Source organism: Oryctolagus cuniculus, chromosome 16, assembly GCF_051225735.1.
Source record: "Oryctolagus cuniculus isolate XC-2025 breed Fujian yellow rabbit chromosome 16, ASM5122573v1, whole genome shotgun sequence".
In the NCBI taxonomy this organism is placed as follows: domain Eukaryota; kingdom Metazoa; phylum Chordata; class Mammalia; order Lagomorpha; family Leporidae; genus Oryctolagus; species Oryctolagus cuniculus.
The window spans coordinates 68,591,994-68,604,804 of NC_142882.1; the positions used below are offsets into that span (position 1 = coordinate 68,591,994).

A 12,811-nucleotide genomic window follows, 5' to 3' on the forward strand; every position below is an offset into this window, starting at 1 on the left:
CAGTGGACGAGGTAAACACCCAGCTGCCTATAGTGGGCTCCATTGGACCTATACAATGTCCACTGATTAGGTCTGCAGCCCCCTGCAGAGGGGGCACGCGTGTGTCTCCTCCTCCAGGGTCCCCCATGGCTTCCAAGACTCTTTCAATGGGGCTGGGTTGCAGCCCACTCCACTAATGCAAGTCTTTGTTCTCACTCTCCCCTGGCGGTCTTAGCCACTGGATTTCCCAGCTGAATTTCACTTTGTTATTTCTGGCCCCCATCTTCAACCTCATCATGGTCCCACTGCTCAATTTCTCAAGCTTGACTGATGTGAGGGGATTTGGGAGCTTTCCAGCAAATTAAAACTGAGATTTTTTTTTCCTCATTGTGAACATTATATTTTGAAGTTCGAATGTGTCTGGACACAGGACACTCTGAATTCATCAGAAATAAGGTCATGTTTATTTCCTGTGTTGGGAATTTGCAGTGGTTGATCAAGAACTTGTAGTTGTTGGGACTACCTAACACACAAACACACAACAGCTCACAGCAGGAGAAGTAGACAGGGGTTTTCTTGTCTTCAAGGGAAAAGCTGACACCCCCTCTGCCACACACACACACACACACAAGAATGCAGCACCCACACAGGGAAGTCTAGGAGGGGTGCTAGCACCAGGAATCACACATTGGCACATCCACAGGCGGTGGTGAAACAAACTGCAACAGAGAAGCTCTGGGGATGAAATCAGTCTGGGAATCGCCTTGGACTCAAACCAGAAGAGGTGCAAACAGCTAGCTCTCCAAGGGCCTGCCTGCCTGCACCTGTCCAGCCCTGTCTCCCACCTGGCCCAGCAGGTGTCAGGTCTTCCTTTGGCCTCCAGGCCTCTGCACATGTTCCTTTTCACCTAGGTTACCCTTTTCTTCCCTCTTGGTCGCAAAGCTTAGTTCACATGTCCTCTTCCAGGAAGCCTTCTGGATTACCAAGTTTGGGTCAGGAAGGTAGGTCTCTCACCTGCTGTTTCTTCTTCCTTTTTTTTTTTTTTTTTAGATATGTTTATTTATTTGAGAATCAGAATTACAGGGGGAGAGAGAGAGAGACATCTTTCACCCACAGGTTCTCTCCCCCAGTGGCTGCAGTGGCCAGGATGGGGCCAAGGCAAAGCAAGGAGCCTGGAACTCCATCTGAGTCAGAAGTGGAGCAGCAGGGACTTGAACCAGTACCCTTATGGAATGCTGACGTTGCAGGCAGTGGCTTAACCCACTGCACCACAACACCGGCCCCTGTCTGCCTCTTCTGACGCCTCCTTTGCATTGCCCTTTTGCAGATTTACCTGTTTGTCTCACTAGCCCAAAGTTCCACACAAACTTGGACTTGTCCATTTTCATCAACACTGCTTAGTGCTTCAGGACACTCAATAGCACAGGTTCAATTAACAAACAGTTGACAGAAAAGATCAAAAAGAGGAATAGCTGCATGAATCCAAAGGTATATTTCTTTACTTTGTTCTAAGTAGAAGAAAATAATCAAAAACTGAAGTTAAGAAAAAGCCAAAGAGAAGGGAAGACACCAAGAAGATGAGAACAAGTCATTTTAGGACAGACCAAAGCAGATACTCAAACGTTTAAAGAATTGAGGAAGTTGAACATTTTTCAGAGTATGTGAGAATCCAAACTGCACCAGAAGACAGGGACAAACGAGCCATAAAACGCTAGATCGGTTACTCTACATCAACCCAACTGTGAAAGGCACCAAGAGAGAAAATCAAGGCCTTTCACTAAGAAGTAAGAAGACACAGCACAAATTTATAGGTACAAGATCAAGAAAGCTACAGCAGGACTGGAGATGCAGCCTTCAAGAAACATCAAAGGTTACATTCTTTAATTATACAAGAAAAAGGAGGAGGGCCAAGGATAATGCTGCCTCTGTTAGAAATCAGGAGGGAAAGCCGTTAGCAGACGGCTGGGAAATGGCAGGACGTGCCGTGCTGCTCATGTTGCACTCCAGAACAGGGGAAGGAAGGGGAAAGGGACGGGAGACAGAGAGGAAAGACAAATAAAACCAGCAAATAACGCTGTTTGGGTGTGTGCCCAATTAGAAAAGGAAGATAATTCTAGGGAATCTTTAAACAACTGGATTTACGATTCTAACTTGAGTTGTAGAAGGGGGTCCACATTTAACATGGATTGCATACACACTGCGACACAAACAAATTGGAAAGATGCTACCAAATTCATGAATTACAAAGACGGCCAGATAAATCACTCACTGAAATTTTGGAAAAGGGTAAGCAAGAATCGTGCTCCCCTTAACCATAGGAAGAATACTCAGCTACTCCACTGTGCATGTCACATGAGAAAGGTGGTCCTCCTGTGCTACTCTCACAGCATTTAAAAATCAGGGCTTGGGAGCAGGTGTTTGGCCTAATGGTTAAAATGTCAAGTTGGGACACCGTATGTTTATGAAAGTGCCTAGGTTCAAGGGTGGGCTCTTCTCCTGATTCCAGCTTCCTGATAATGTAGACAGAGGTGATGGCTCAAGTAGTTGGGTCCCTGCCACCCACGTGGGAGGCCTGGATTGAGTTTCTGGCTCCTTGCTACAGCCTGCTCCTGCCCTGACTATTGCATGCCTTCGGGGAATAAACTAATGGCTGGAAATCTCTTTCTTCCTCTCTCGCTCTCTCTGACCCACAAATAAAATTTAAAAAAAAAAATTTTTTAAAAATGAGGAAACAAAAGCACTCATTAAAGTCTATGAGTAAACTTCCCACCTATTGCAAAGAACCATGGGCCATCTCTTACAAGAACCCTGGCACCTTAAAAAGCACCATACATGTGTGGAAGCAAAGACTTTTGATAATTTCAAAGAGTACATTTTATAAATGCGTCAAAGTACCCAGAAACTTGGTACTCTCAGAATGGAGTGGATGGCTAGGGTCAGGTCAGAGGCTGTGTACAGTGAGTATCATGTCCTCCTTCACTGCCCTCTCACTGCCTCTGATGGGCAGGCTGCAGACCAAGGGGGAGCAGAACTTCATCTAGGGGTGTGGCTGTGGCCACATCTAAGAGCTCCTAACTTCTCTGCCCCATGGTAGCATGTGTGAGCCCCCCAGTGGCAGTAGGCATGAGCCCTCCCAGTCCCACCCTTGGAAAGTCTGGTGGACATAAAAGTTAAGTCCTGCCCTTGGACTAAATGCACTGTTCTGAAGGAGATCAAGCCACTGGTTATGGACAACACAAGAAGTGGCTGTGAGACGATGAAAGGTGAGAATGGAATGATCCTTTCGTGTCCAGGGCAGAAAATACCCTGGAAGGTGGCACTTAGAGACGACTTTCACCTTGAAAAAGAAGTAGGAACTTCATAAGGAAGACGGCAAAGAACTGGTCCAGGAGCACCAGGTCATGTGGGCGAGGTGACAAGGGCAGGCCAGCACCTGAGCCTGCAGTGGGTCCGTGAGAGCCGGATTTGCCCGCAGAAGAGGGAGGCAGCATGAGAGAGGGCAGGACCAGCTCCCGACAGGCTCAGTAAGCATTTCTCTCCAGAAGGCACAGCCTCCCCGGCCTCTTCAATCTCCTCCTCACTTGCATGGTCTTCAAGCTTCTCACAATCCCTTCTAAGAAGCCTGTTCCTAAAACTCCTGGGTGAAATCAATTTTTCCCAATGCTGCTTTTCTTACTGTTGGCTCCCGACTGCACTCAGAGTCTCCCAATATGGAGATACACAGAATCCCAGTCACACCGTGCACAAGAGTCGTCAGGACTCACAGGCAAGGGTCACCTCTGGAACCCTATGAATCATGCCCAAGTTTCTATCAAGTCATTCAAGGTTACCTGGCATTGTGGCTCCTTAACAGTGTAGGGAAATGGCTCATTTTTTTTTTTTATCTTACATTACCATTGTATGTTGAAAGAAAGGCAGGCTGTTTTACTGTATTTCTAAGAGAAAGACAAGCACAAGCTAGGAGCTACACTTCAGCTCACAAATAACAGTTTTGCAAAGGTTCATAGAGTTGTTGGGGTCTCCTCACTCCAGCTCCCCCTGCAAGCCAAAACTAATAGCCGAGGAAGCAAGACACCTAACAGAGCCCCTAGAATATGACCCAACATCAGTCTTGCTGGTGAAACAATCTAATTTTCAAGGGGAAAAAAATCCCATTCCTGATCAGTTCATCTGCTGTTCTCCAAAGAGGCACAAGACAGTCTTGATGAGAATGGAACTAAGTGTTCAGGGAACTGTCACTGCCTTTGCAGTTTGGTCAACACCAAACTGCTCGTTTGTGCCTTGTAGGCATTTTCATCTCTCACAGCCTCAAGTTGACACTCTGATGGGAAGAGAAATGTGAGCAGGTGCACCTATTAAATATGTAAAATCCATATCTTCTCTTCTACTCAGAAGATGTATTTCTAAGGGATGTGGGAAGTTGCCTAATATAAAGACAGACAGGTAAGGGAAAAGATCTTACATGCATTTTTTTTTTTTTTTAGCATGCAAGAATGTAAAAGTAGGCTCAGCACCAACAGCTTTCTGCCAAAAATAATGCAAGCCAATTAAAAATTCAGTTTCTTTTCGTGAAGCTAATTCATCAGGTTTTGCTAATTAGCAACTAATAGTTCTGTCCTGTGAGCTGGGGAGCAGAAGGAGGCATACCAGTGGTATGTTTTCAATCAAAGCATTTGCATGGAGGAATGAATCATATTTTCCATGAAGGATCACTGCTTGGGAGCTGTTGGGGGTAGAAGAAAAGCAGTCTTCACAGAACCATAAAACTGTAAAAGAGACCTGAACTTTTCAAAAAGGAGGTATTTTTCTGCGCCCTTTAACAAAGCCAGCAGGGGCCCTCTATGACATGACTAGTGAATCAAGAAACTTCGCACAAAGCTCCCTGCAGGAATGGGTAGAAAAGTAGAGTCCTCACAGTCACATGGTAGACAAGGAAACACATGTTTTCTGTAAAGGGGAAGAGAATAAAAGTTGAGTGTCCGTCGGGGTACAGGAATGCTTGAACTATTATGTCACTTACCTTTGCAAGTTTATAAAAGAATCAATGCATGGGAGTAAACAAAAGCAGGGGGTGATGGTAGTTTGAAATATTTGGTGATAGACGCAGCCACAGCAGAAAAAAATTGCTGAGAAATCTTTGGGTGGTGGGTGGGGGTGCCTACTCTGACCAGTACGAGATCAGGTCTCCAAATCCAGCCTCGCCCCGTCTCCCACATTCTAAAGTGCCAGTGATCCCGTAGCCGAGAAACTGTCAGCACCACACCGTGTCTGAGCCAGGCAGCTTGAACGTCTACTTTCTTGGCTTGATATACAGCCCTCGATGGCTACCCTCCGTGAGAGAATACCACCCCTCAGCCCCCTGTGAGGGTTTTATTCCAAACATATGTTGTGAATGTTTGAAGTTCCCGCTATCCCTGGGCTTTCTTTTTTCTTTTCTTTTCTTTTTTTTTTTAAAGTCAAACCCACAAAACCTAAACTACTTTGAATTCTGCCTAAGTACAATTTGTGAAGATGCAACATAGCATACTCAAGTATAATAAAATCTTGTGCAATAAAAATCTTACAGATGTCCTTCTGAAGGGAAAAAGAAATGATTTTCCCTTTTCCGGTCTTACAGGAAGCCTGCCCACACTTTAGAAATACAAACTTAGTATATATAGAAGCACAAATTAGGCATCTTGGGAAGGCTACATTTTCCAACCACAGAGAACTGCAGGGATTGCTGTGGAGGCTCACACTGCCAGCCACACTGGCTGCAGGAGGCTTTCCTCTCCGGCACCAGCAGAGCTGGCAGACAGCTCCAGAGAAAGAGGAATGGCCCAAAAAGACGGTTCTGGACTGCAGATCACCCAAGGGTACTGCACTTGTGTTACAGGCAGTGCCATGGACCTACGACTAGTTTTGACCGCAGGGTAAACAAATGTGATCACAATGTTATGTCTCATTTTAAAATGAGGGTACTTTTCTCCATACGCTAAAATGTTCTTAGAAAATTTATCACTCTTCTAGCTCACACTGGCTTTGCCTAGATAGTTAAATCTATGTGAGGTAGACAGATTTTGTTATAAAGCATCTAAGAAAAACTTGTGATTGCAGAAGATGAAGTAACGCAACAGCGTTCTAGAAAAAGTAAAGCCATTCTGTCTGACTCCAGGGTTTAAGTTAGAGTATCTTTAAATTATTTCATATGAATAAATAATACCACACCTTCTGCATGTATTGGTTTGTAGTTGTTCCATAAAACATTTTCTTCTAATAATTTAAAATGCTAAGCTTTCTCAGATTCTTGCAAAATTTCACAATTTCTTCACTTAGAAAATATATATTGAGGGGCCGGTGCTATGGCACAGTGGGTAAAGCCACAGCCTGCAGTGCTGGCATCCCATATGGGCATTGGTTTGAGTCTCGGCTGCTCCACTTCCGATCCAGCTCTCTGCTATGGCTTGGGAAGGGAACAGAAGATGGCCCAAGTGCTTGGTCCCTTGCACCCACTTGAGAGACCTGGAAGAAGCTCCTGGCTCCTGGCTTTGGACTGGTGCCGCTCCAGCTGTTGCAGCCATCTATGAAGTGAATAGGGGATGGAAGACCTCTCTCTCTGCCTCTGCCTCTCAAATAAATAAATAAATCCTTATTAAAAAAAGAAAACATTTATCAAGTCAGTGTGCTGAGGTTCAGAGAGAAAGGATTGTGTTCAGGATGCCACAGCAGAGAGTTCTGACCACGTGAAGCCCTTTTCAAAGGCTTACAGCTCATTCCATCCCCAATCTGTGCTTACAGAACACGCTGGTCTCACAAAGTCAGGTGACTGATCTGACAGAAAAAAAGCTGATCTTCACTGAACCAAACACAACTACACCACTAAGAAACAACTCAGCTTGGACAGCAAGCTCATCTCATGATGATGAGGAGGAGGGGGAGGAGGAGGAGGAGAAGGAAGAGGAGGAAGAGGAACAGAGGAGAAAAACTACCTTAACCATTTTGAGACACTATGTGCCAAGGGATTCTACTAAATGTTTTCTTTGCATTATTATATGTAACTCTCACAGGAACACCATGGAGCAGGCAGTCATCCCATGATTTGAAAATAAGAACATGATTCTTAGAGGGGTCAAAGCACTCAGGCACTGTCACAGGCAGATGTGCCAAAGCTAGAAATTGAACCCAAATTCCAGGAGTTCTGAACCAATCCACTAGGACTCCCTGTCTCCATTAACCATGTAATGATGTAATGTATTTATGACCAATGTAGGGATGGTAGGTCAAAATCATATCTGGTGTTTGGTTACAGCAAAGAGTTCACACAGTTTATAAGTGATCACATAATGTTAACATTGATTTGAATGATATAGTGAGGAAATATGAAGGTTTAACCAAATCTTCAAAACAGAGAAACAAGAATGAATCCAAATCCCAGTGAGAGCTCTCCAGTGCGCACTACTAGTTAATGTTACACTAGAGTCCAGGAGATGGGTCACGACAATCACGAAAGGGGACAAGGGTTCCAGGTGTGGAGAGCTCAGCCACTCCAGTGACCAGCAGAGGCTTCAATGGGGAAACCGTTAAAACAAGCGAAGCAAGAACAAGCTGCAAGCTGAATGGCACACAGAGAAAGCTAACGGTTATCGGCCCCACAGCCAAAAAAGAAGTACTCATCAGCTGTCCTGACTAATTAAATACCCCACTAATTAGTGGGCATCTGGAAAAGAAAACAAAACATAAATAGTCACATGAGATGGGAAAAGTTTGTGTTCACACACAAGGACCAAAACAATGCACACAGAGACAGCTGTGGCTCAGAATCTAGATGCAATGTTCTTAATAGGGTTAAGTGTTCCATCGGAGAATCTAAGGAACTTTAAAAAGTTGGAAAATGGAATTAAAAGATACATTTATTTTGGTGTAAACATTTTTGTAATTGCAGCTAGTTTTTTCATAATATGCATTTTCCATGAAATTTTCAGAACCCCTCACATGCATGGATTTCAAAATGTTTGCACCCAAGTAAACTTATCTTTTAATTCTACTTTTCCATGGGCTTTCTTTAGTACCTTTGTATAAATAAATCTAGGAAGGGCGTATGGACGATTCCTCAGGTTTTCTGCCTGGATGACGTCTAAAAGAGACTCACATATAAAATCACAATAGAGAAAACTCGGGGATGTGCTCAGACACGATTTCAACTTCCATTCCTCCAGGAAAAGAAAAACTAAACAAAAAATGAAAGCTTCGAATGGGGGAAAGGAAAGCAACCTGCCCAGTCGGTCTCTGCTCGTTTCTGTATGAATGGAAACAACGTCTACAGCACTATGGCTGATGAGCGCTCTTTGAGAAGTTGGAGCCTCTTTTAAAAAAAAAAAAAAACTTGGAAGAATTCATAAAACTTTTCCTTCCCTGCTTCTGATCACTTTATTTTTTAAAATGGTCTCTCCACTTAAAAACTAACGTGTCTTCCGTTTTGTCCAACAATATAATCTGGTTGGGGGGGAGCAGTGGCTGAGTCTGAGGCTGTGCGAGACCCTTTGATCTGATGAGTGAGCAAGCCAACTAATGAAGGGATGAAATTAGCTTTTATCCTGGGCACTTTCTTGAGCAAAAAAACATGCACTAATCAGCTGTCCTCGCTAATCAGTCATCTGGCTAATGACCTTTTGCCTTAAAACACTAAAATTTCTGAATGATGTGGAAAAAGGGAAACACAAACCAGTCCCCCTCTCTGGGGCTCAAGGGATCATCTGGAGCCAGAGCCTGGAAGGTTAGATGGCAAGTCTGAGTCCTGGCAAGGTGATAAATCTGTAATCAAGAGCTGCGAACTTCGGCACCTCAATATGAACTTCATTAGCCCACAACCAACATGCATTTCTTTCTTTCTTTCTTTCTTTTTTTAACTAGAAACAGGCCAGAAATAAACCCAACCCCTATATATTTTCCTTTAGACTCAGCCTTTGGAGAACAGCATTATACACTCATGTTCGGAGTTCTAGTTAATTTCTTAAACTTTACTAGTGCTGGAAAAGAGCGTCCAAGGTTTCTGGCATGCTGGTTAAAAAGAAATGTCGTGCGCACAGAAAACTCTCCCACATTAAAGAATTTAGCCCTGGTTTGTTTTAACAAAGCAGTAAACAGGGTACCAGGCAAAATCATTAAATCAGAAATCATTACAATGTGAATAGCTGCTATGAGGAATTCGTTAGAAAGCAGCCCCACTTTCATAATTCCCCACCATCAGCCAACCTTCCTCCTGCGGCGACTACTTGGATGAACAAATGTGGATTTAGGTCCTAGGAAAGGTCCAAGTGGACTCACCACAAGTGAACCCCATTCCTAGAGGCGGCCGGCCCCGCAGAGCCTGATGCTGCTTGCAGATGTAAGAAAATGTGTTTAAGAATCAACAAGAAGAAAAGTGGAAAGAAAAAATGAAACAGTTCTATCAATTACATGAGTAGATCATTCAACATGGTGTGTGCATACACACACACACACACACACACACACACATACAGCCTTCCCTGGGGCTCCAGGAACACGCGCCTACTGGCAGGAAGCACTTACGGTAGTGGGGCTCCATGTAGCCGTTCCTGGGGTCCATGGCGAACACTGTGCCGCGGTAAGGCACTGAGGGCTCTGCCAGGTGTGGTAGAGACCCATGGACCTCCTTCTTGATCAGCGAGGCCCTCTCCTCACTGGATGTCGAAGGCTCCTCACTGATTTTGCTGAGCCCTTGCACAGTCTGTGGCTGCATAGTGATTGCGTTTCTCCTCTCTCTGTGATAGGTCTGTCCAGGACTTTCATCCTCTAAAGAAGGAAGGGAAATGAAAGACTCAGTAAGCCACTTGCAGGAGCAATTAAAAAACAGTTGTCAATTAGGTCTCCCTCTCCATCCCTCCCAAACCAAGATCATGGCTACTTTGAAAGCGACACACCTGTGATGGGATATTTGCAAGACAAAACTGCCTATGAGTGGAGGTCCCACTTCCACAGAGAAGGACAGGAAGAAGGAGAGCAGGAATTGAGCCTGGTAAACTGAGACAGGGGCCAGCAAACGACCCTTGCCAGCCCACAGGTGAGTGCCAGGGAGCCTCTGCCTCACGGGCCTGCCAGTCTCCTGCAGGTTCTACGAAAAGTTCTGCACATACAGTGATGTGCAGCTGGTCTCTGTGTCTGGGGGAAGGCGGAGTCCAGCTGCTTAGGGAGGTTCAGGGCGGCTCCAGGGGCCATGGGTCTTTGGTCCTCAGAAGATGACCTACTAGAAAGTGTTCTAAAGCTTTTGGGGGCTTTATTTTTTCAAGTCAGATCTGTAAGCCATCAAGAAATTTAACAGAGAGCCGGCGCCGTGGCTCAATAGGCTAATCCTCTACCTTGCGGCGCCGGCACACCGGGTTCTAGACCCGGTGGGGGCGCCGGATTCTGTCCCGGTCGCCCCTCTTCCAGGCCAGCTCTCTGCTATGGCCAGGGAGTGCAGCGGAGGATGGCCCAGGTGCTTGGGCCCTGCACCCCATGGGAGACCAGGAAAAGCACCTGGCTCCTGGCTCCTGCCAGGATCAGCGCGGTGCGCCGGCTGCAGCGGCGGCCATTGGAGGGTGAACCAACGGCAAAGGAAGACCTTTCTCTCTCTGTCTCTCTCTCACTGTCCACTCTGCCTGTCAAAAAAAAAAAAAAAAAAAAAAAAAAAAAGAAATTTAACAGAGCCCAAAACGGAAGAGAAAACCCACTGGCGACAAGAGATAAAGGTGCCAATCACAGAAGCCTAAGGAGCCTCTTGTAGGACAGTTCCTGTTCTGTCACTATACAAACCTGGGACGTCAGCAGAAAACTGAGAGTGGAACGCAAGGGTGAGGGCTCTGTGGGTGAGGAAGAAGGTGTGAGTGCTGTTGGTGTCTATGAATGATCTATCGGGGGTCCATGCGTTATTCTAAACATGCACGAAACAGCTTGATGAAATTCCACGTATCCTTGGAATTCTAGCTCCCTAATACTTCAGTCCCCTTTGATCTATAGGGGACTATAGATCTATCCACCATAGTTCTCAGCAAATGTGATTGGCTGACCTTGCTATAGTAGCAGATCAAAGAACTGATGCATAAAATTAAACCAACTGGCTATCTGAACCCACAACAACTGGACTAATTCATCTGCTAGAATCTTGCACATAGCACACTATGCTCAGGGAGCTAAGTGGTGATGGAATCAAAGCTGTCTAGGTAGTGCTTAGCATCTAATTTAAAAACTCCATATTCCTTATCTTAAAAAAATAAAAACAGCATTTGGATATGGATCACAATGTCATTGTAAGATGGACAGATTTTTAACACATCCCAATATGCAAACTTATCTTCAAACTAATCCATAAAGCACACAAGCTGAGTCCCCAAAATTCAGAAAGAAACAGGCTGTGGCAGTTTCACGGCTCTTTGTTCAAATTCAGAGGAAGAGCTATAGAAGCAGACAAGAGGACAACTACAAACTAAAATGTTGACTAAGGACTTGAACCACTTAAAGCCAGTGGCAATGTTAGTCTTTCCGCCTGCATATAGGACTTGAAAAATGAGCAACACATTGTTTTAGCCTAGCAAATGACTTGCAAGACAGAATGGACAATGAGGTATATTTTGGTCTATACAGGGAATTTGCTAACTCCTACTTGGTAACTTTGAAATATTATTTTAGTATTGTTTTGTGCAGGGCCTCACTCCAAAGCTTATCCTTAAAGAGTAAATTATGAGTTTAATCTATCAAGTAACAACTAAAAAAAAATTACGCAATCTCACATTTCCATGTTAATCTTACAAAAGCAATTCAAACCATGATTATAGTTATTTTAAAACAAACTACCAAAAATCCCACATTTTTATTTTCCCTTGCAACATGTGTAGATATTAGTCTACCCTTGCTTTGCATTAGTGGGAAATCTGCAGGCTCCTGAATAAGGGTTTTGCAGTGATAAAAAAAAAAAAGGGCATCAAAAACACTAACACTCATGGCAGTTTTATAAAAATTCCTTTAATCAACAAATCACCCAAGTCATATTTTCCACTAATTTGCTCTCTGTATTTTATTTCCGATTTTACCCAAACTGAACTTCTAGCACAGAGGGGCAAATTCTGTAGAATGGGACCTTTACTGGGGGCCAAACAGCCCTCGGTGGGGTGGCACCCTGTAACTCGGATTCCCTGGGAAAGGCGAAGAACCTAGCTTTGTTCATCTGTTCCAGGTTTAAAATAGGATTTCAAGAAATTAATTTTTCTTCTGTTAAAACTGCATTGGGTAATAAACTCAGTTTCTTAAAAAATAGGTCTTTATGATGAGCACTTGAATCCAACTTCACCAGTAACTGAATAATTGGTATGGTCTAGCCAGAGAGTCCTCCCACCCTCAACCCCCAAACCTGAGAGACGGCAGTCGGGGCAGGGGGGAATGACTGTGTTTGCTAGCTGATTTTCTTAATGAGACTTCACCCAACATGTGTGAATATTAAAGTTACAACAAGAAGTAAGCCAAGTTCAAGTATTTAATACAGAGTCATTCTTTTGCTTAATATGGAAACTTCCATCAGGAGCCTCACTTTTACAATAGTTGGGGCAATCACATTTTCATGCCACAGCCCTCCCCCGCCACTGAAAATGCTGGCAGACAAATATTTCATGGGGTTTACCTCGTGCACAGGGTTGCTCTTGAATGGCATTCAGAGGGAAGCTGGACAGTGCACACGCTCCAGAATGCACACAGCTAGGGGGCTTGCAAGCGCCCTGCATACAGTGGAAGGGAAACTTTCCAAGCAATATTGCTGCCTGCTCTTATAAATTTAGCAACCACTTCAGCAAGCCAAAAGACGAAA

At 44.4% G+C, this 12,811-nt stretch overlaps 1 protein-coding gene across 2 annotated transcripts in view; it reads right to left on the bottom strand.

Annotated features, from left to right (window-relative positions):
* Nucleotides 1-12,811, bottom strand: part of GLI3 (GLI family zinc finger 3) — a 279,940-nt gene that overhangs the window by 179,582 nt on the left and 87,547 nt on the right. For both annotated transcript variants that reach the window (XM_089315656.1, XM_070059772.2), the window contains one exon: nt 9,529-9,771. In XM_089315656.1, the coding sequence (XP_089171782.1) occupies nt 9,529-9,771 (243 nt within the window). The remainder of the gene's footprint in view (nt 1-9,528; nt 9,772-12,811) is intronic.